The following is a 20,836-nucleotide window of genomic DNA, read 5'->3' as shown; positions in this document are numbered from 1 at the left end:
AGGACTACGGTCCGCCACAAGGCGAACACGTTCATATCGGCTGAATGCGCAGAGCCTGCAAGAGGTCAAAGGGGGTAAGAGAGGCTCTCACGGAACCTCATTATGCAAATAGGGTGTATCGCGCGAAGGACACGCCAGGGCAATGAAGCGGTGGAGAGAACGGCAGCTCGGTCAAAAGACCGCTAATATGAAACGGGAGAATGACCCCAAAGGACAAGACGACCGGTCCTCCGATAGTATGCTATGAGCCTGGTCGAGACTCTGAAATTTCTCCTTACCAAACCAGCTGTAGTTAGCAATGCAATTCTGGGGTAGCAACATAAGCCACTACTATGCCAACTCGAGTAATCGCTCGAGATGGTATGGCGGCGGCATGAAACATATGATAAGGCGTCTACTCACTTGCTAGCCCTGAGAAGCCCATACAATGTCAGGTGAATCTTATCACACGAGGATAGCGGTCGACGAAGCAGGACTGCGTGGCCATTGAATGCGCGAGAACCATGAGGAGTCCTGCAGCATGGCGTCAGCGGATCAGCCGTTCATCGCACTCACCTCTTGCTGGCAAACAAACGTAATCTTGACGACACATGGTGGCTAGTAGGGCCTTATTCTGAGGAACAATGCCTATGGGAATGCTCTCACATTGGACGATGGCAGTTCAAGGAGAAAATGGCGATGAGCGACTAAGCGCCCTAGTTGTCCAACACCGACTCGGCACGGCGCCTCCCTTACATAGAACTAAGGCATCATTGGACTCAGCACATACTTGTTGGCCTCTTCTCACGTCGCAAGCACAAACCGCCGGCCACAGCGTCCCGAGACTGCTGTGGAGCGGAAAGTGACTGTCAAGTGCTCACCTTGTGGTTTCTTCTTCACTTTGCCGGTGGCACGCCCGTGGCCCTGCAGGGTTCGCATGCTTCATCTCGGCAACGAGGTCCCACTGGGGAAGCCCCCCATAACGTTAACCATACGCTGACATATATCATAGAACAGCGCTACAAGTACGAGTGCAAGTACAGGTATTAACAACCGTCTCTTGGTATTCGATACAAACTCATGTTCTGTTCCAAAGTCTATGCGCGGAAAACTAAGTGCAGGTGAAGAAGCTGCAAGCGCTGCGCAGAAGACCATGTGGTAGTGTGGGTTTGAGTAAGGAACGTACTTGCCCCATGCCCTCAGCGCCTGGCAGGGTGAAGATCGCGAACATCGCAGACAGTGGTCACGACGACTGTCCAGCTGTCTAATCCAGCAGTTTGACAGCGCGTACGAGTCTATGCCTTCTTCCCGGACTCGGAGTCTCTTCTTCGTGGCCCCGGTGTCCCCAGGTGCTTGATCTGTTCTATAAGCGACGGCCTCCTCTCCTTTCGCGAAGGCAGACGCGGTAACTGTAGACGCCGTGGTCGCATCGATCGGGTGCAGTTCCACTACGAGAGGTTCTACTTACCTTCTTGTCCTCCCCATCTGCCGTTGGACGACGAGGTACTGCGACATCCATTGCGACAGGGTATCCAGAGCCAGGCGGACTCTGAGGGAAGGGGAGGCTTGAATGCCGCGTATGGGAATCATGCTGTGGTCGATGGGTAGACATGCTCGGAGCGTGCGTATGCGTACTTGGAGGCGCACGGGTACTCGGGGGCGCATGATGAGATGATGGCTGCATTGTGGGCACCGGGTACGACAAGGAGGGTTTCAAGGACGTCGCTTCCGAAGATGTTGTCGTACGGTACGAGGACGATGTCTTGGTGGTGGTGTTGGATGATCTGCCAAGAGACGGAGGGGTGGATGGGGAGTGAAACGTCTGCTGCGTAGCTTGCGCCCGGACCCAGAGTGCGGTACGCTCGAAGGAATCGTCTTGCGACATGGAAAAAAATTGCACGAAGCGTAGTCAGAGCAGGCGACTCTGTCGTGTCGTCTGTGCGCAGTGCGAGCCGCAGGTGTGGGGAGGGTGCACGAAGCACAGCAGCTGTCTGCTTATATCTCGGGGCCATGAGCTTCGGCCACTACCGCAGATGTGCGGATTTCGAGGCTCTTACCGCTGAATGGTATCGGGACCTGAGGAATGGGGTAACTTCGCAGGCGCTCCGGTCGCATGTCCTGGGATGTCCTGGGATGCGCCTATGATTGTATTTGGAGCACGGCGAGCGTTCTTGTGAGGCGAGAGCTGTCCTGTTTTGGTGCCATCGATTCCCTTCGGTGCCAGTAAGTACCTGGACAGTGATAGACTAGAACGGTATCCTCAGTTGGTGACGCTCTTCCCAGAAGCGGTGGTGTTGCATCCAAACGACCATATGGCGGCTTGCTGGGCTTAAGTAGTTGCCGGCTTCCAACAGAGTGATTCATGGCCGACTTATGGGACATGGTGGTTGATAGCTGCTGAAGCTCTCTTGCGAGTTGCCGCCGCACCACGATATCTCGTGGCTGTGCGGCCTTTCACATGCGACGGCAGAGCCCCGCGGCTCTCTTCACCTCAGCAGACAGCTTCAGCCTGAATCTACTTCCCGATTATGGTTTCTGTCCTCTCTAGCAGAGAAGTGAACTCGATCTAGTCCAAGAGCAAGTGAGTGCTGAGGCCCATCACAGAGATGGGCTCTGCGTCAGGTGGGATGGGCTGATCGATATGCCAGTGCCACGGAATCTAGACTATAGGCAATGCCGCGAAATACCACCCGGAATGACTCGGTACGAAGCCACTCGATGGCCACGGCGGCCTAGCGAGCGTCAGCTCTTCCCAGGACCACCATCTTCAAGTGGCTTGCGAACCCGGCTCATCCAGACAGTTCAAAGACGATATATCACCGCAGCATGTCTTCAGCAGCAACTGACACGCAAGTCGTCGTTCTAGGCGCCGGTGTCATTGGCCTCACCGTGGCGCACGTACTCTCAGAGAACGCGCGGTACAAGATCAAAGTCGTGGCGAGGGACATGCCCGAAGACCTTGACTCGCAGGCCTTCTCATCTCCCTGGGCGGTAAGTGTCTCTCTTACTCCGTTCTTCGATCGCAATGCGGCTGCTCCGCCCGGTATCGTATGGTGAGACGGCATCCAATCGAGACGAGATCGTATGGATGTCGTTCCGTGCTTCCGACCAGCTGTCATTTGGTCGGGTGATCATGGTTTCAATGATGCTGCATACATCTAGGGCGCGAACTGGTCTCCGATGGGTGTGCACAACGAACGCACGCACAAGTGGGAGAAGACTACCTTGTGAGTCGTGCATATATAGACTTCGCGCTGCATACACGAGCTCTTATCTCCCCGATTGAAGCAATAAGTTCTGGGACATGATTCCTTCGGGACTAGCAATCGTAAGTGCCGCGACACGTTGGGAAGAAGCATCGCGGCTAGACCTACAGCTCCCGACATTAGGCATCCTCGTCCAAAGTTTTCTATGAAGAAGACGCTGACCTCGAAAGCATGTGGTACCGGGACCTTGTTCGCGACGCAAGTATCTAAGCGATGCCGCATGGATTCATCCTGTGCCATGCTCATAACTTCGTAGTTCAGAGTGCTTGAACCGAGCGAGGTGCCAGCGAGCCAAAAGCGTGGCGTTGGATTCCAGACGGTCTCCGTGTGCCCCGATGACTATCTCCCATGGATCGCGAATTCATTGAGATCGCGCGGAGTAGAGTTCGTCCGCCTAAGGGTCGCTTCTATCGGAGAAGCGGTCGCGCTCGCAGGACCAAACGGTGTGCTCGTCAACGCGACGGGCCTAGGTGCATTCTCTACGAAGTCTGCGCGAGAAATGCGTTGAAGTCAACATGTTCCTCTACAGGCGCTAGATCTCTTTTGGGGCTCGAAGACAAGGACGTGTACCCCATCCGCGGACAGACCATGGTGATCGATAATCCCAAAGTGCGCGAGTTCGTCAGCATAGAATCCGGCAATATCTCCCCTTTCGGTTCGACCCGGCAGCCGACTTCACCCAGTCCCTCCTCGGTCTTCAACAACCACGGGAGCGGCGATGTCACGTACATCATACCACGCCCTGCGAAGAACGGCAGCGGGTTCACAACTATCCTCGGGGGCAAGTACCAGGAGGGCAACTGGGACACCTCCTTCAGCGCCGATGACGCACGTGGGATTCTCGACCGCTGCGCGGAGCTTGTTCCAGCTATCAAAGACAAGGGGACGAAGATTCTCCGACACAATGTTGGATTGCGGCCTGCTCGGAAGGGCGGCCCTCGGGTGGAAGCGGAATGGATGGAGGTTCCAAGCGCAACGCAGTGGATTACTGTCGAGGCAGACGCTCCGACAGTCGTTGGTAGGGTCTTGGTCGTACACTCTTATGGCTTTGGGTAGGCTGCAGTAGTCCTTTTACGGCGAAGACTGAACCGACTGACATCTTGCTGTAAAGCTCTGCTGGTTACCAGATGTCGTGGGGTGCGGCCGAAGAAGTCGGTTCATTGATAAATTCGCACTTGAATCAAAATAAAGAGTAGATAGATATGACACGGAAAAGCGAAACCCTTCAACTCCAAACATTCTGCGCTTGGCATCATAAGGGACACATTGGTGCGATCACTCCAAGTGGCTGATCTCCGCAGTTGTGAGCAGTCACCATATCTCACAACAACAGTGCTGACGGGTTCAAGGACATAGGGTTCATTCCCAAGATGGCCGTCTCATGGCCATAACATCTCCCCAGATCGCTTCCCAAACTGCGAGCAACCATCGAGACTGTTTCGTCTCCTTGTCTACGGGCATTCAACAATGGCATGATCGATATAAGTGATGTGCCCTCGCAAGCCACGTTAAAGCGTTGGGCATCACGCTTACACAGTATGCGAATTCCTCTGGTACACCTCTTCTGACACCTGAATGCGTATCCTCCACCGCGAATATCTGCTCATTGCCCTTGCGGGGGTTTCACTTGCGCTCACCAATCGCACAATCGACGATGAGTTTGGAGATAGTATTACGGGGGTCCTTCCTCAGTATCAGGGACACTGGAGTACGCAGGCGACCTGCGACTCGGACTGCGGTATTATACTCGATTCGGCCAAGCTATATAGAGGATCCTGGTTTCCTCGCAAGAAAACCACCAATCCTCAAGTATAACGCTGCGCTTCACCGGCGTTGCTGTCTACGTTTACACTATCCTCGCCAATGACGTCCGTGGGGCTACCTTTCCGACGGGCACTAACATGATGTTCTCGCTAGACGGCGAGTAAGATGGTCCATTTGTTCACATCCCATCCGTCAGCACGGACTTCGAGTTCAACACCCTCATCTACGTTCGCACAAATCTACGCAACGAAGAGCACGTCTTGGTGATGTAGGTCGATATCATTTCGCTGTGCTTGTTCGACTATGCAGTGTACACTTGCAACGACCAATCATCAATCCTTCCTTCCACTGTGCACATCTCCGCCTCCGCTCCTCTTTCAGAATCCCTCTCCACTTTGAAGCCGACGTCCCTGTCGGTCTCGCTCTTGTCGTCTACGTCCCTACGAAACACGATAAGCACTCTACTACCGACCACATTGTCCGGTCCGACGTCTAACTTGACGTCTCGGGATATGCCCAGCTCGCAGGCAAGTACTACATTATTCGCAAAGCCGTGAAGCTGAGTTCTTCTCCAGGCACCTGATACATCATCCCTGGCGGGCAGCTCAGCACGATCCGCTACGCCCGTGCGGTCCATAGTAGGAGGCACAATCGGCGGTGGTGTATTGCTGGCCATTGTCGCTGCGCTTGTTTTGTACAAACTGATCAGACACAAGGCAAGGAGCCGACCTCCTTTCACTACCGCTAGTAGTGCTGAGATCCCCAGGTCCGAGTGGGTTACTTTTCGAGCGATGGGCGCATATGATGAACTCGCGTCTGCATCCCCGTCTTCACGAACCGCTTCCCTCACGTTTTCCGACCGGCGGTCAGTGGCAGATGGTGATCACACCCACAACGGGATCGATGTCATCTGCAAGAGCCGCATCTCTCCCCGAGCCATCTCCGAATCATGCGATACTCCCGACGGCTCAAAGTCGGTCATGACTTCAGCCGCAGAACACCATGATGCGAGTTCACTTCGTACCTCAGTCCGGGCTGTCGTCGATGACAAGTCGCAGCCAGAAGAGGGCATGACATCGAGCTCTCGTATCCGCACGTCAAGCAGTCGTCCTGCACAGCAGTTCGCCCCTATAGCACTCCCAGCGAGGTCGCTCGAGCCGAACACGAAGGGGCTATCGCAGCAGCTTGCCTCGTTGCAGGCGGAGGTCGCGCAGCTTCGGGCACAACAAGAGCTCCTCACTGACGCGCCTCCTCGATATGATGAGGCTCCATGAAATCCTCGGCTGATATCAGGTCAGATCTTTTCCCTTTCCACGTGTTGATACTGTGCTGTCACTAGTCCGTAACATTCAGGGGGTGTCTGCGCACTGGACGCTTGAAGTCAGATACGTGTGAGGAATGTACTTCAACATGCTGCCTAGAGCGCGAAAGATCCCATACTTCGAGAGCCTACCGTTCAGGCAGGCTGTTTACTCTCATGTCATAACACTCACGAACATCATCTACTCTGGACACCAACAAACCTGTCACTATACACATATGTGCCCGACCCTACGATAGACGTTTCCTCGGCCACCTGATCTATCCGAGAATTTAGCTACCAAACATGCCAGGGCATATCCTTGCCATGAAGCCGCAACCAGTCATGCGGAGTACAAGTTTGGAGATATCCCCCAGAGCTTATAGCGGTATCCATACAGCACATCTCAATCAGCATTCCCCCGAATCCAGGCGCAGGCGCTGCGCTACGACACCACGTACCACCGGTTGCGTTTGGGCAAGGTCTAGATGCTCAGGAGGCCTCATAGTCTATGGGCGTGTTGTTTCCATGCCGAAAGATTGAAATCGGAAGGAAGGTGAAGTTACAGTTGTGGGGACAACTCGAGCTGGCGCCTCGACAATATGCACTGACGTTAGTGGGATCACTTGACATTGGTGAGCACGAGCTATCGCCGCCTTCGTGCGCACATGCGCTAGGGTTCAATTGAGGTGCATATATAGAGGGAGTACTATCTGCGCCTGCAACAGCTCAGCACTGGTCGTCCACCAAACAAAGACTGGGGATGTTTAGCTCGAGAACTATAGTGTATGCATGCAAATGAAAACACGACGACACTACGAGACTGCGCAATAAACATAAGAATGCGTAGTAGTACATGAATGTCAGATAGCGATTGAACGAAGGAAATGCAAGGTTCCATGAGTCGTAAGAGCTGCGAGCCGCTAACCCGAGTACTATCGCATGCCAGGAGGGTCAAAGACCGGTTGCCGAGAAGAGAATGCGCGAGGCTGCGACGAAGGCGCAGACTTTATCTTCCCAAGCCATCCCTTCTTCGCTGCGACCTTTGCGGGGTCGGGTTGCGACGCTGCCCGAGGGCTGTTCGTCACGTCTGATATGGTATGGGGAAGTGAAGCTGCTAGGCTTGTACCCGTCGTCGCCCGTCGAGGAGATACAGAACCAACTCTGCTGCCAGCCTGTCGCATAGGCGTAAAGCCTGACCTCATGCTTTGCAGCGCCTTCCGGAGGCGAGGAGTGGTAGGCTGTGGAGGCGTTGCCCCTTCAGCAGTGAGCCCTAGCGGCGCACTGTCAGCGGTGAACGTCTGCGGAGGTACATTCGCGCAGTCATCAAAGTCGTCCGGGGCACGTCTCTTAACCCCGATGAGTGTCGACGAAGATGGTGCTTCCGGCATAGTCGTAATAGGTAAGCGGTGACGCTCGGGAGTGCGAGCCTTGAATACGGGCATGTGCGAAGGTTTTGACTCTGGTGTCTTGGGGCGTGACAATGATGAAGGACCAGACATCATCCGCAACCTCGATTCCGGTGTCTTCGGTCTGTAGACAGGCATCGGCGGAGTAGGTACATTCTCCGGCGAGAAACGAGAAGCAGGAGCTGTCACCACGCGTTGGCGGGATGACGGCGTGGGGCGGGAGTAATTTGTAGATATTCCGGAAATGATCGGCGCAGGGGCAAGGGTGGTAGAGGGTGAGAAAACTGACGGTGGTTTCGGGGGAGGCGCAGGAGGTGGCGGGGAGGACGTTTTGCTGGCGGCAGCAGCCTCTGTCGCAGCAATCAACTTCGCTTGTAGGTTCTGCACCTTTTGAGACAAGGTCTCTATCTTCTTGTTCAACTTCTTCTTTTCCTTGAGCATGCTGGGGATGTGGTTGTCAGCCTCCCCTCGCTATGGACAAACACGAGAACATACTCAATGAACTTGTCATCGTTCTCCTCAATCTCCAGGCACTTAGCCCGGAGAAGTTCTTCATACTCCGCGTTCTTCTCCTTGAGCTCAGCAAGCTCATCTGCATAGCTCGGCTGGATACGAAGGGCATTGAGCTCGCGCCTGAGGGAAGCGACCGTTTGCTCGTGCTGGATAGTCTGCATCGCCAGGTTAGCCTCTTTGCTTTGAGCGAGCTTGTCCAGAGTCGTGCACTTGGCACGTAGCTCCGTCAACTCGGCGTCGAGGGAAGCAATACGATGTTCGCTGCCAACAAATGTAAGCTCATGGTAAGTAAAGCACGGCGGACTAGCAAAGCACCTCTCTGCGACCTGGCTCTCCAAGAACCGTTGCAATGACTTCGCGCGCTGAACCTCCGCCTCGAGGTTGGTAGACTGATACTCGAGGTTCGCCTTCTCTTCCTCCATTGTGCGTAAGGACGACTCGGCGTACTCCAGCTGTCCGCGCAAGCCTGGCAGCTCCTTCTCGGCCTCGGAGAGAGCAGCTTCAGCCTCGTCGCGCATGGCAATGATCTCACGCATCTCCGACATGGTGGACTCGCGAGTACGAGCATGCGAAGCTTTCTCCTCGTCGAGCTCTGCTCGGCACTCGTCGACCTCCCGAGTGAGAACAGTAAGACGGCCCTGGAGCTCCCCGACCGTACGCGTGAGCTCATCGATAGCGTCGCGCTGCTGAGCGTCCGCAGAAATCTTGGCATCTTCGAGATCCCTGCGAGTATCGTCTAGCTGTGTTTGCAGACCACGAGTGAGCTCCTCATGGGTCTCCTTGAGCTCGGCGAGTCGGCTTTCGAGAGCTTCGACCTTCTCGCGAGCCTCAGCAGCCGCTCCCTCGTGGGCGCGGGAGTCCTTCATGGTTCGTTCGTATTGAATAACGATTTCCTCCTTCTGACGCACAACGTCTTGAAGCTCGACAGTGAAGCTCTGGAGATCCGCATTCAGGCCTCTGATGCGCTCTTCATAGTTCTCCTTCACCTGCGCCAATTCGACTTCCAAGCGTTCTGCGGCAGCGAGGGTCTCGCTTGCCTCCGCAAGACGCGCCGCGAGCTGCTCCTTGGTACTCGCAAGCTCTTCCTCAACCGCCTGCCTTGACGCATCGGCCTCGCCCCGGAGGCGCAACGAGGTCTCGAGCTCTGCGTTGAGGTTCTTGATCTGGCCCTCAAGAGAGTCAATCTCCTTCGCATGTCCCTCTTTGACCTGGGCAATCTCCTCGCGCAGACGCTCCTCAGCCTCGGAATGAGCAGCGTTGTTGGCAAGCTGGGATGCGAGCTCCTCTTCAGCACGCTTGAGATCTGCCTCGACACTGCGCAGCTTGTCCATGGTCTCGCGATGGAGGATCTCCAATTCGGCATGGGATGCGCGAGCTTCTTGAAGACGAGTCTCGAGGTCGGCCTTCTCCTCAGCGAAGAGACTAGCTTCCAAGGATTGACGATCTTCGTGTTTGGCCTGAGCGACGGTGAGCTGGTTCTGGAGCGAAGTAAGCTCCCTATCCTTCGCCTCGAGCTGGTTGCGAAATTCGGAGAGCTGAGATTGCGCGGCCGACTTGGTCTCTTCGAGCTCAGCACGCGCAGAGGAGACTTCGTGCTCGGCGGTTTGGGCGAACTGATCGCGCTCGGCAGAGAGCGAAGCAAGCAGCGAAGACAGTTCCGCCTTCTCCTGCTCGACCAGGCGCACGCGCTCCTCCAACACTGCATGATCGTTGCCGGTAGCCTTCCTTGCCCTCACAATCGCCTCCCGCCTCGACGCCACGGCGCCCACCGCGACCCGCACAACCGCCTCGACCTCCCTCTCCCTCGCTTCTTCCAATCCCTCCATCGCATCCTCCAACTCATCACACCTCCGCATCGCGTCGTCCCTCTCCTCCCTCGTCGCCCTACAGTCTTCGAGCATCGCAACGCGCTCGCCCTGCGCGACGTCCAGCTCCGCCGTCAACTCTGTGATCCTGTCCTCCTGCAGTTTCAGGTTTGTCTCCAGTCTCTTGACATCGTGCTGCAGCTCCCCGATCTGCTGCGTCCTTCTCTGCACACGGTCCTGCGCCTCGCCCAGCTGCGCGCGCAGCGCGACTTGCGTCCCGCGCCCGGACTCCCCAGCGGCGGCGAGCTCCGCAAGCTGCGCGGTGTAGCGCTCCTCCGCGTTAGCGAGCTCCTGCTTCGCGGTCTCGAGGTCGGCTTCGAGGTGCGTCTTCTCGAGCGCGAGCGCGTCGCGCGCCGCCTCGGCGTCTGTGAGGGTTTGAGAAATGGCATTGAGCTGCGCCTCCGCGTCGGAGAGCGCTGCGCCCGTCTCAGCGTGCGAGTTGCGCTCGCGGGCGAGCTCGTCTTCGAGGCGCTGCATCGCGGCGCGGAGCCCAGCGAGGTGGGACTCGGCCTCGCCGACCGAGCTTGTGCTTGAGGAGAGCTGGTTCTCGAGCGACTCGATGGCACCTTGGCGTTCGTGGAGATAGTGTTCTGCCTGCTGCAGGCTCTTGCGGGTGGTCGCGAGGTCGTCCTCGAGTGACTGTATGCGCGCCATCTTGGCCTCTTCGTGTTGCGTGGTGCGTTGTGCGACGATGGCGAGAGCGAGAGTCGCTCGTGACGTGCGTTCGGCTTGCCCTTCCAGAAGCTGGATATATCCTTCGAGAGAGGAGAGCTGAGAGATCTGGGTGCTATTGACGGAAGGCGTGACAGGCGCAGATGTCGCAGCTACGAGCTTCGCCTCCAACGACTGGACCGCAAATTTGTTCTCGACAGTCAGGAACTCGAGGTCACGTCGGAGATCATCCCGTTCCCCGCGAAGCCGTTCGATCTTGTTGAGCAGGCGTTCTACAGTCGCAGCGGTTTCTTCGTCGACGGCTTGCTCCGCGGCGGATCCCCTCGAAGAAGCAGAAAGCTGCAGCTCAAGATGACTGTACAGCGTCAAATGAGCTTGAAAGCGACATGTCAGGCTTCCCTCACGCACCTGATCCTCATGCCGGCCTCATGCATACTTTCCGACAGTTGATCGCGTTCGCGCTGGAGGCGATCACGATCGCGGTATGCCGCCTCCCGGTCTCTTGACAGTTGGTTGAGCTTACCCTCTGCCGCCGCGAGCTTTTGATTGGCGTCGTCCAGCAACTGCAGAGTGCGATACAGCTCGCCTTGAAGCATAACCATATCGCGCTTCCGACTTCCCGTAGACCGAGCGAGCTCTGCCTCCAATGCGGCAACCCTCTTCTCTTCCTCCTCCAGGCGCTCCAACAGACCAGCCTCCCTTGCCGCAATGTCCTCCCCACCGCGAGCATCCTGTAGTAGCTGAAGCTCGTCTTCGCGCTCCTCAAGCGCAGCCTGTGCTGCCTCGAGTTGTCTGCGTAGCTGCCGTTCGGAGGCCGTCCTCTCGTTCTGCAGCTGTACGAGCTGGTCGCGTGCGCGTGCCAGCTGCTCCGTCGTACGCTCAAGTTCCGACGCGCGCTGCGTGGAAGTAGCACGTAGCTCGGCGACCTCCTTCTCCAGCGCGGGTATCCGGAATGAGTCCTCGGTTGGGGACGGGCGTCGGCTTCTGGCACCCGATGGGCCTTGACTTCGGCTGAGCGCAGCCACCTCCGCCTGCGACTTGCTCGAGAGTTCCCGCTCCAATGCACGGACGCGGTTCTGGAGCGCCGTGTTGTCCTGCTCAAGCTTCGAGCGTCCTAATGACGTCGAGTTTGCTTGGCAAGAGAGGGTTTCGATGGTGGACTGGAGCTCGAGGGCATTCTGCTCCGATTCCTTGAGCTTTCGTTCTGCGGTGGTTAGGGCGGCCTCTGCGTTGGCCCGCGTTATTCGTTCGTTGGATAGGTCTTCATTGCGTCGTTTGAGATCAGCTTCGAGTTGGACGACGCGATCGGCATCTTTGCGTAGCTGCGTCCCGAGAACGGAACGAATTACGAGAGGTGGCAGTCAGACAAACAACCGGACGCACCTTGACGAGCACTTCGTTCATGGAGACCTTCACCTCCTTTAGCTCTGCCTCCCTCTTCAAGATTTGACTTTGTAGTGTAGCGTTCGCAGCATCTAGCCACAGATGAGCGACCATGCTTCGATCCAATATATGCTGGGATCACCTTTAATGCGTAGTTGGTCCTTCAAAAGACGGACCTCTTCAGAGTCGTGATTGTCGCCGACGCCCCATGTCGACATGATGTTGGTGATGTTGTAAAGGCCGCAAGCGGCGTGGTGTCAAGGATGGGAATCGTATCGCGTGGAGGTCGCCGGGGAAGGAATCAAGGGGGAAGCGCCCGGGGCGCCCGCGAAACCACAAACTCAACACCGACGCGTAGCCCACGTGACCACGGTAAGCGCGCGTCAGTCGGTTTCGCCCCTGCTTTCTCCGCGTACCCCGCTCCCTTCCCTACGCATTGATCGGTGACCTCCTCGTCGTCGCAGGCAGCTTCGCGACGGCATACGCTTGTCTGAGGCCTAGCTCGCGAGTACCTGCTGCATCGAACAAGTCCCAGTCGAAGGTGCGCTTCGCTGCTCGCTCGTCGAAGGCCGCGAAAATGATTATTTTCAGCTCGAAGACCAAAGGACACCTCAGAGTGTATCGTATCGACTGCAAGGGATCTCCTCCTTACCTTGGAGTGCACCTCAAGGATCCGTGGGACCTAACGTCTTCCGTTCTCCTGAGCTCAGCGATGTTCATGAGAGTTGCCCACTATACCGGTCTTCCAGCATCTATTTTCATCTCTCCCCCGATTCGCAGTCCCCGCGTGCCGATGCCGATGCCGATGCCTCTTTCGTTTATCGGCAAGCTCGTTCTTCCTGGGCTTCATTGGCTAGACAAACATACTTCGATGATGCCGAAGTCAGTGCCGTTGTGCCCCATAGTGGGTGCTATGTGGTCGCAGATTGCGTTGTCACGATGCCCCTCGATGGTCGATGTCTCCGGAAATCCCTCTGGGGAACGAGCTTCTCGACATGTGGCTGTGAAGCTCAGTTGTGGCGTCCACTATGTCGTGCGTTGATGAGGATGGACCCTCCGCTCGCAACCAACATATCATGTTCAACCCCTTCTTTGTGCGGACCCCGCAACCTATGTACCAACGCGCACCTCTTCTATCGCGATGTGTTCGTTTCCTCACGCATCTCTGCAATTTCGACTCAGTGTAATTGCAACGCAATGCCTCGCACTACATGTTCTCTATGCCACCAGGGTTGCGACGTACTTTCTTTCCTGGCGTCATGCCGGCCCGAGCACACACCGCCTCCGTTTCAGATGGTGGCATCGACACTTAGCCTATGTGTTCGTATTTATTTAATCAGCTATAGCGTAAACTACTCCCGTCTATCTCATGTCATGCACATGCAGCTGGACTTAGCCTGCCCATGTTTAGAGCCAGTATCACATGACAGTATTCTTACATTAAATGCCCGAAGATGACTGCCAATTGAATGTACCAGCTGATGGCAGCATACCGTGACTCTGATGTTTGCCTTCAGCCCTCTGCGTCCGGTCCTTATTCTGCAACGAGATCTGATGACCGCTACCTGTTGGTCTGGTAAGCCTTTTCACTCCTTGTCCCGGAATATCACCGGTGTTCTGAGCTAATTTCCTGGGCAGTCAGGCTAATCAGGATTACAACGTATCACAGAGCATGAGGTGAACCTCGCCATTGATCATTGAGCTCGGAACTGCCCAAGGAGGATGTAGACAAATACCTGCTTTCTGAACGCCAGTAGCCAGCTTCACCTTAGCGTTGAGCTTCGCGCTGCTGAACTCTCCGCGGTCAGAATACTTAGCCCTTGTTATCGGCACCTCCTCGCTGCCAAGACCTTCTGGTTGCCAGAAGGAACGCTTGGCTTCGCCCGGCGCGTCTGTTCGTAAGTACTCTTTCCCATCACCGGGATCATCCACGCCTACTGTCTTGCTCACATGCGCATGTGTCCTCTTCGACCTGATGCTCCGCCTCTGCCGCCGCTCCCCGTCAAAACGTGACTTTCTCTATGGCATCCTATGAACTAGCTCGAGCAAGGTCCCCCCGCTCTCGTTAAGCTCGGTATCTCCTCGGTCTCAACCCCAACCTTTGACGGACAAGTATTGAGCCGTGTGTCTTGATGTCTAACATTCAGCCTCCTGATGCTTCACTGGAAAAGCACGGATACACGTCGGAACCCTACAATATCAGCGGTTTCCCGAAGCTTGCTCTTCAACGACGCATATCGTCGAGGAGCTCGGAAGGCATCCTAGTCGACGGTGAAACTGCCCGACGACCCCTCCTCACCACCCGCATATTTTCCGGACCCCATCTCTTCCCTTTCGTATAAAGCCTGCCTCGGGCTTCATAGATCCAGCATCGAGCTCCACAGCTTCGTTCTCGACAGCCAACGGATCTCGCCCTCGGCCTTCGGCCTTCTCCCCGATCTCCTAGCAAGATGTTCTCCTCCCTCGCCCTCATCTCCCTCTCCTATGCCGCGATCGTGCACGGCCAGCAAGCCGGCACGCTCACGACCGAGACGCACCCCAAGCTGACGGTCCAGAAGTGCTCGGGCTCGAATAGCTGCACGACCGAGAACCACTCCGTCGTGCTCGACTCGAATTGGCGCTGGCTCCACTCGACCAGCGGCAGCAACAACTGCTACACCGGCAACACCTGGGACACGTCCCTCTGTCCCGACCCTGCGACTTGCGCGCAGAACTGCGCCCTCGATGGCGCTGACTACTCCGGTGCGTCCCCCTTTCCTCCTTCCTCCTTCCGCTATGAAAGTCGTGCTGATGAACTCGCTGTATCATTGCAGGCACATACGGCATCACGACGAGCGGGAATGCGCTCACCCTCAAGTTCGTGACGAACGGCCCGTACTCGACCAACATCGGCTCGCGTGTGTACCTGATGGACACGGCCGACTCCAAGTACCAGCTGTTTAACCTCAAGAACCAGGAGTTCACGTTCGACGTTGACGTGTCGCAGCTCCCCTGTGGCCTCAACGGCGCGCTCTACTTCGTCGAGATGGACGCCGACGGCGGCACCAGCCGCTTCTCCACCAACAAGGCCGGTGCCAAGTACGGTACCGGCTACTGCGACACCCAGTGTCCACACGATATCAAGTTCATCAACGGCGAGGTACGTTTTCGCTTGCACGCATGTGCTTTCTTGCGGTGGAGTTCTGACGCTTGACTTTGGATCAATAGGCGAACGTCGTCAACTGGACCGCGTCTCCCAGCGACCCGAACGCGGGCACTGGCCAGTACGGCTCGTGCTGCAACGAGATGGACATCTGGGAGGCCAACTCGCAAGGCGCGGCCGTGACGCCCCACGTCTGCAGCGTCCAGGGCCAGACCCGCTGCTCCGGCACGCAGTGCGGCGACGGCGACCAGCGCTACGACGGCATCTGCGACAAGGACGGCTGCGACTTCAACTCGTGGCGCATGGGCGACCAGACGTTCCTCGGCCCCGGCAAGACGGTCGACACGACCAAGAAGTTCACCGTCGTCACCCAGTTCTACACCTCGAACAACTCGACCTCGGGCACGCTCTCCGAGATCCGCCGGCTGTACGTCCAGAACGGCAAGGTGATCGCCAACTCCAAGACGAAGATCTCCGGCCTGTCTGCGTACGACTCGATCACCGACGAGTTCTGCAACGCGCAGAAGACCGCGTTTGGCGACACGAACTCGTTTGAGAAGCTCGGCGGGCTCAACGTCATGGGCCAGTCGTTCGACAAGGGCATGGTCCTCGTCATGTCCGTCTGGGACGACCACGAGGCGCAGATGCTCTGGCTCGACTCCAACTACCCCACCAACGGCTCCGCGTCGACGCCCGGTGTCTCCCGTGGCCCCTGCGCGACGACCTCTGGTCAACCTACCGACCTCGAGAAGAACAGCCCCGGCGCGACCGTCATCTTCTCCAACATCAAGTACGGCCCCATTGGCTCGACCTACGCTCACTAAACAGTAGGCTTCCTTTCTTGCTACCGCCAACAACTCAGCATACTTACTGCTTACTGAGTCTTTCTAGGCCACCTGGTGGGCTTGCGAGACGCTTGCGCGGATCTTCCAGCCATCGTCCCAATCCTCATTCCCAAAAGTCTCGGTTCTCTTCTCACTAGCCGTCTAATTGGAAAGCACGGTATGATGTAGTTAAATGTCTCTGCTCGGATACAGGTCCAAAATACACGATTTCCTCGCAACTCTCGTAATCGCGCAACACGCGTGTTGACTTGACTTGTTCCAACGACAAGATCGGCGTGAATTTTGGCATTCAAAACGCTGCCTTGATCTAGAGGATTCGGAAAGAGATCGCTCAGCATGACTCTCCGCTTACGGGCTCCGTTATGAGCCAGGAAAGTGAGGCATCAATCTTCACTAAGCAAAGTGAAACGAGGAGTGGCATGACACTCACTAATCATCATACGGAGGCCAGCTCTCTACATCCAAGTTCCCCAAGTTCATCATCGTCGGAAGCTGCTCCCATAGCGTCTTTCGAATAGACTCGTGCCGCGACATGAGCATATCCCGACAATCGTCGCATATGAGCTGGTCCCGGTGCATGCTCCCGGCTAGAAACGCGAGCGAACCAGACAGGACGTCAGTCCCCTGGCAGAGATCCGGTCCCGATGCGGGGCCTTGGCGGACGTCGCTGATGGCCAGTGTGCATCGTCCGGGGATTGTGCATGTCCCGCAAGCGCTGACCTCGAGAAACGTAAGCGAAAGCCACGCATATCCTGCGGTGAGAGCCTCGCGTGCTACCAGGCAGGCCTCGAGGTCGCCCTGGCTTAGCTGCTCGCGCGTCCCATCTGCCCGTGTCACTCCTCGTACGAGCGTCGAGATGGGAAGCTGGCAGCATACATACATGGCCACGGGAATCATGTCTGCTCTGCCTAGGAGGCGGAAGAGATTGAACGCCTCAATGGTATCGCTGGCTTTCACATTGATGAGCGGAGGATCGGCGCCCCAAGTTGCAGGGTTGAAGTTCTTGACCTTTGTAGAGAAGACAGATGCCAAACGGCCGCAAACGCCTGAGACGAGGTTGTCTAACTGGTACTTGTTCCCCAACCTGGCGAGCGCGGCTAGGTCCGAAAATTCCATCGACTCGTCATGCTTCAGGTAACTATAATATGTTTGCATATGGCGATTTTCTGTGAGCTGCCATGGAGTCAGGATGCACTAAATGAGATAACTCACTTTACGCCGTCATACAGTGCATGGAGGAGACGCTTGAAATCGTGTGCAGAGTCGGCCACACGGACTATGGGACAACCATCCATACAATCACCCACAGAATCCAAGGTAGTGGGCTGTGGAATGGTGAACAGGTCATTGAAGGTATCGGAGTGACGAGACAGCAGTGTCCGGTGTACGCGGAATGCAACATTCTGGGCTATCACGACCGTATTGCCGTCTTCGAACCACAGATCTGAATCTCTTTTGAGGTCGAGGGTACGCTCTACCTCTGACATCCTAGTGACCTGGTTTCCATCACGTCGTGTGCTCACTTGAGTTGACCGAACATCATACTCACATAGGCGGAAGAACGACAGGGGCCTCGGAGGAAAGAAGCCCCAACAGCGTTAGCAGGACTCAGTGACGGATTGAAGCGGAGTTTCAGCGAGTAAATGCTGTCAATCCGGGGTGGTCTGCGCCGCCTATATAACAAGTACCAATCCTTGACCTAAAAGTAAATTTTAGAAATTCGCGAGGGAGGCAGGGAAGGAGAACACGGTGTATTGCATTTGGCTGGGCTCTGAAAACGCAGATGTACTATAGCGATCATAAGGACCATAGGATTACCTAAGCATGTCCATATTGGGCATTCAAGTTGTACTACCGTGAGACTGCAAGACCAAGATTCCAACATAACCCTCCCAACGGTCTTGCCAGAATATTGTACAGTATCTGACGGGTGCTACTCTTCTAGATCTGCGAGTGCAAGGATTCCCTCCTAGTGATGAAATTCATGGCAAGCAGTTTCACACTGGCTATCCTTTCCATCTCCGCTGACGGCTGTATCCTTACCGGCAGTTCTCGACACCTCCTGCATTCCGAGCTTCTGGATGCCGTCGAAGACCTCGCACGGCTAGAGCATGTCCGCCACTACTTGGCAGGCATACCGGAATGTGTAGAGCAACTCAGGCAATCAGTGGCGATTCTAGGCGCGCCAATACTTGTTGTTGTTCCCTAATAGAGTGACTCGCGAATGGCTATGACGCTCCTGTTCGCAGACGGCACGAAGACCTCGCTTGCAGCGTCAGCATACCTCGTGTGAACGACGTTGTAGATGAAATTGACTATTTTCTTAGTTTTGCTGCTGTCCTTGAATTTCTTGACAAACGCCTTATGTTTCTATGCTGTCGAGGAGTCACCGAATGGTATCTGATTTCACTGTGTCTCTGTTGACTAGTATAGTGTGTCGTTGCCTTGTACTATGAGGTCGAACCTGCTGATCTGCTGAAAGCATCGAGTTCCTCCTCGAGCCAGTTCCACAGGCGTTGACCAATTTGTAGATCGTACGCCTCCGCCCTGCACTTGCCTGGACGCGCCCAGGGTATCAAGAACTACAATCTAACCGTTAGCACCGAGAAGCGCTAGAGACTGGTATGGGCAACGCACTTCTCCGTTATAGTTCAGCGCTTCGGGCATCGTCCCCGCCCATAGTTGAATGAGCGCCCCATACGGGATGGGCCATAGCCATACTGCAAACTAGACCGTGTCGAACTTGTCAGAGCACGGACGCAGTGAGATGGATACATATGACACATGTCTTACCAGCAACTTTCGCACGAAGGGAGGGATGTTGCGGTGGAGGTCCGAGCGTATGTTCCCTGCGTGGGACCGACCGAGCGGTCAATGGACCGCCCCGACATGAGGGCTGGTAGTGGCATACCTGGATTGACGGACATGGCAATGATGCCCTGATCGGCGTAACGTTTGGCAAATTCCCTTGCCACGATCACGTCCGCCTGCATACATGTTCGTGGAGGAGCGTTTGAGATGTACCCGGCCACAACGCGAAGCTCTCACTTACGAGCTTACTCTGCGCGTATAGGGCTTGTGTTGTTTGCTGTCTCCGCGCAGGACCGTCTTTGAAGGTGTCCCAGTGCAAAGTATCCAGGTACGCAGCCGATGACGACGTCGTGATGATGCGAGCGTGGTGGTCAGGCGAGGTCTTGCTCCCCGCGACGAGCGCAGGCATCAGCAATTGGGTGAAGTAGAAGGGTCCTGATCCTGTGGTTATTCATCGCCGGAGGATGTATACTGGGGGACAACACACCTACGACGTTGATGCCAAATTGGAGGTCGTACCCGTCGGATGTGGTCAGCTCGACCGGTGGGATCACAACGCCGCTGTGGGTACTCTAGCTCAGTATCAGAAAGAACCTCACTATACCGATTCGCAGCCTACGCGTTGTTGAACAAGATATGCAGCTCATGTTCCTTGCTGATGATAGTAGAGGCTGTTCAACACTGCTGTCATGAATATCCCAGAAAGAATCACTGAACCTAAGGAACTCTTCAGCGGCCTTCTTGACCGAAGACAAGCGAGTCAGGTCCATTTCCAGGAAGATGGCCTCGTTGCCCGTCTCGCTTCTCAGGTTCTCTATAGCTGCGAGAGCCTTGTCCTTACTCCGCGCAGCTAGGTACACCTTGGCACCGTGTTGCAGGAGAACCTACACGGCATTCCCTGCATCAGATCATGTTCACATGATACAGGAGAGTTCGATGCTATCGCACCTTGACAGTCTCTTTCCCTATACCCGTATTCCCACCTGACGGCGACCCAGTCAGTCACTCGGTCCACGGCGACTTGAAACCTGGACTTGACATACCGGTCACGATGACGACTCTACCCGCCAAATCCGGGATCTCTTCGATGCTAAATTGCGGCTTGGGGGGAAAAGCTTGCGCTAGGACAGCGCCCCATCCTGTAGAAAGAAGAGCACCCATGTCGGAGAATGAGGTAGTAGAACCTGTCGACGGTCAGTGTAATAAGAGTCGAAGACAGACGTCACTCGTCTCAGCAGCAGACGCGGGTGTCAGTCAGCGGGGCGTTATATCTGTCATTGTGGATAGAGTATGGTCAGATGCACATTAGCCTTTTCGGCACAAGTCACGATGCCAGGCCTGGAAGGTTTGGCAGGTCTCTGTTGGTATCCGTTACAGCCACGAAAGACGTGGTGTTGGTTGATCATACGAACTTACACAGCGATCGCAGGTTCTCCGGAGCCTAGCGCATTATCTCATCCTGTCTCCATCAATACATATCCAACATTATTGCTTAAGCAGATATGAACCCTTGGCACAGTGGTAGCGCGTGAGATTCCAGCTTGGCGAATCCTCAAGGTCGTCCGTTCAATCCGGGCAGGGTTCAGCTTTTTGCCACTACTCTCCCACTCTTGTGAGTTGACCTGCGCCAGACAGCTGTAACCGCTCACCAGATGTACACCGAGTGCAGGAGCTGCATTGAGCGCTAGACAAGACAGCTCCGGCACTCAGAACGGCGAACCCGCTGGTTCTCTGCTCGATGGCAGTGTTGGTTGATTGTTCATGGGCGTCCCACGGCGTAAAAATGTCAAGCACGAATGCATATAACACGGCATCGCGCACGGCCGGGATAAATTCCTGTCGCATCGGAACATGCACCAATACGCCGACCGGCGAATGCTCATGCCC

At 55.8% G+C, this 20,836-nt stretch overlaps 8 protein-coding genes and 1 non-coding gene across 9 annotated transcripts; 5 read left to right on the top strand and 4 right to left on the bottom strand.

Moving 5' to 3' along the window:
• Positions 1-1,031: 1,031 nt before the first annotated feature.
• On the bottom strand, positions 1,032-1,709 carry DICSQDRAFT_151563 (uncharacterized protein). Its single transcript, XM_007360591.1, has 2 exons — positions 1,448-1,709; positions 1,032-1,388 (listed from the first exon to the last, which is right to left on the bottom strand). The coding sequence occupies exons 1-2, from the start codon at positions 1,661-1,663 to the stop codon at positions 1,275-1,277; spliced, it is 330 nt and encodes a 109-aa protein (XP_007360653.1). The 5' UTR covers positions 1,664-1,709; the 3' UTR covers positions 1,032-1,274.
• Positions 1,710-2,805: 1,096 nt separating this feature from the next.
• Positions 2,806-4,441, top strand: DICSQDRAFT_48303 (FAD dependent oxidoreductase; the record flags this gene model as incomplete). The annotated part of the gene is made up of 7 exons (XM_007359891.1): positions 2,806-2,970; positions 3,142-3,206; positions 3,268-3,307; positions 3,369-3,447; positions 3,509-3,715; positions 3,775-4,297; positions 4,357-4,441. 7 exons carry the CDS (start codon positions 2,806-2,808, stop codon positions 4,439-4,441), a joined length of 1,164 nt encoding a protein of 387 aa, XP_007359953.1.
• A 1,359-nt stretch (positions 4,442-5,800) lies between these two features.
• On the top strand, positions 5,801-6,283 carry DICSQDRAFT_165072 (uncharacterized protein; the record flags this gene model as incomplete). Its single annotated transcript, XM_007360590.1, has 1 exon — positions 5,801-6,283. The coding sequence occupies one exon, from the start codon at positions 5,801-5,803 to the stop codon at positions 6,281-6,283; it is 483 nt and encodes a 160-aa protein (XP_007360652.1).
• A 709-nt stretch (positions 6,284-6,992) lies between these two features.
• On the bottom strand, positions 6,993-12,369 carry DICSQDRAFT_76797 (uncharacterized protein; the record flags this gene model as incomplete). Its single annotated transcript, XM_007360589.1, has 6 exons — positions 6,993-8,160; positions 8,214-8,492; positions 8,547-11,123; positions 11,177-12,090; positions 12,152-12,243; positions 12,294-12,369. 6 exons carry the CDS (start codon positions 12,367-12,369, stop codon positions 7,245-7,247), a joined length of 4,854 nt encoding a protein of 1,617 aa, XP_007360651.1. The 3' UTR covers positions 6,993-7,244.
• A 233-nt stretch (positions 12,370-12,602) lies between these two features.
• On the top strand, positions 12,603-13,476 carry DICSQDRAFT_131507 (uncharacterized protein). The gene is made up of 2 exons (XM_007360588.1): positions 12,603-12,692; positions 12,743-13,476. The coding sequence occupies exon 2, from the start codon at positions 12,864-12,866 to the stop codon at positions 13,191-13,193; it is 330 nt and encodes a 109-aa protein (XP_007360650.1). The 5' UTR covers positions 12,603-12,692; positions 12,743-12,863; the 3' UTR covers positions 13,194-13,476.
• A 406-nt stretch (positions 13,477-13,882) lies between these two features.
• On the top strand, positions 13,883-16,357 carry DICSQDRAFT_96488 (cellobiohydrolaseI). The gene is made up of 5 exons (XM_007360587.1): positions 13,883-14,049; positions 14,192-14,893; positions 14,965-15,290; positions 15,359-16,120; positions 16,185-16,357. The coding sequence occupies exons 2-4, from the start codon at positions 14,602-14,604 to the stop codon at positions 16,115-16,117; spliced, it is 1,377 nt and encodes a 458-aa protein (XP_007360649.1). The 5' UTR covers positions 13,883-14,049; positions 14,192-14,601; the 3' UTR covers positions 16,118-16,120; positions 16,185-16,357.
• Positions 16,358-16,609: 252 nt separating this feature from the next.
• Positions 16,610-17,589, bottom strand: DICSQDRAFT_16835 (uncharacterized protein; the record flags this gene model as incomplete). Its single annotated transcript, XM_007359683.1, has 2 exons — positions 16,610-17,276; positions 17,351-17,589. Coding segments are annotated over 2 exons (906 nt in total), but the record flags the coding sequence as incomplete, so codon positions are not given.
• Positions 17,590-18,588: 999 nt separating this feature from the next.
• Positions 18,589-20,110, bottom strand: DICSQDRAFT_142803 (NAD(P)-binding protein; the record flags this gene model as incomplete). The annotated part of the gene is made up of 10 exons (XM_007360586.1): positions 18,589-18,720; positions 18,776-18,865; positions 18,932-18,987; positions 19,050-19,125; positions 19,191-19,384; positions 19,437-19,510; positions 19,569-19,604; positions 19,667-19,833; positions 19,898-19,932; positions 19,993-20,110. The coding sequence occupies 10 exons, from the start codon at positions 20,108-20,110 to the stop codon at positions 18,589-18,591; spliced, it is 978 nt and encodes a 325-aa protein (XP_007360648.1).
• Positions 20,111-20,453: 343 nt separating this feature from the next.
• On the top strand, positions 20,454-20,534 carry DICSQDRAFT_t9. Its single transcript has one exon. It is a non-coding gene; the product is annotated as a tRNA-Trp (tRNA).
• Positions 20,535-20,836: the final 302 nt, after the last annotated feature.

Source organism: Dichomitus squalens, assembly GCF_000275845.1.
Source record: "Dichomitus squalens LYAD-421 SS1 unplaced genomic scaffold DICSQscaffold_1, whole genome shotgun sequence".
Classification (NCBI taxonomy): domain Eukaryota; kingdom Fungi; phylum Basidiomycota; class Agaricomycetes; order Polyporales; family Polyporaceae; genus Dichomitus; species Dichomitus squalens.
Note: the sequence above shows the minus strand (reverse complement) of the source record. Positions and strands in the feature narration are given on the sequence as shown.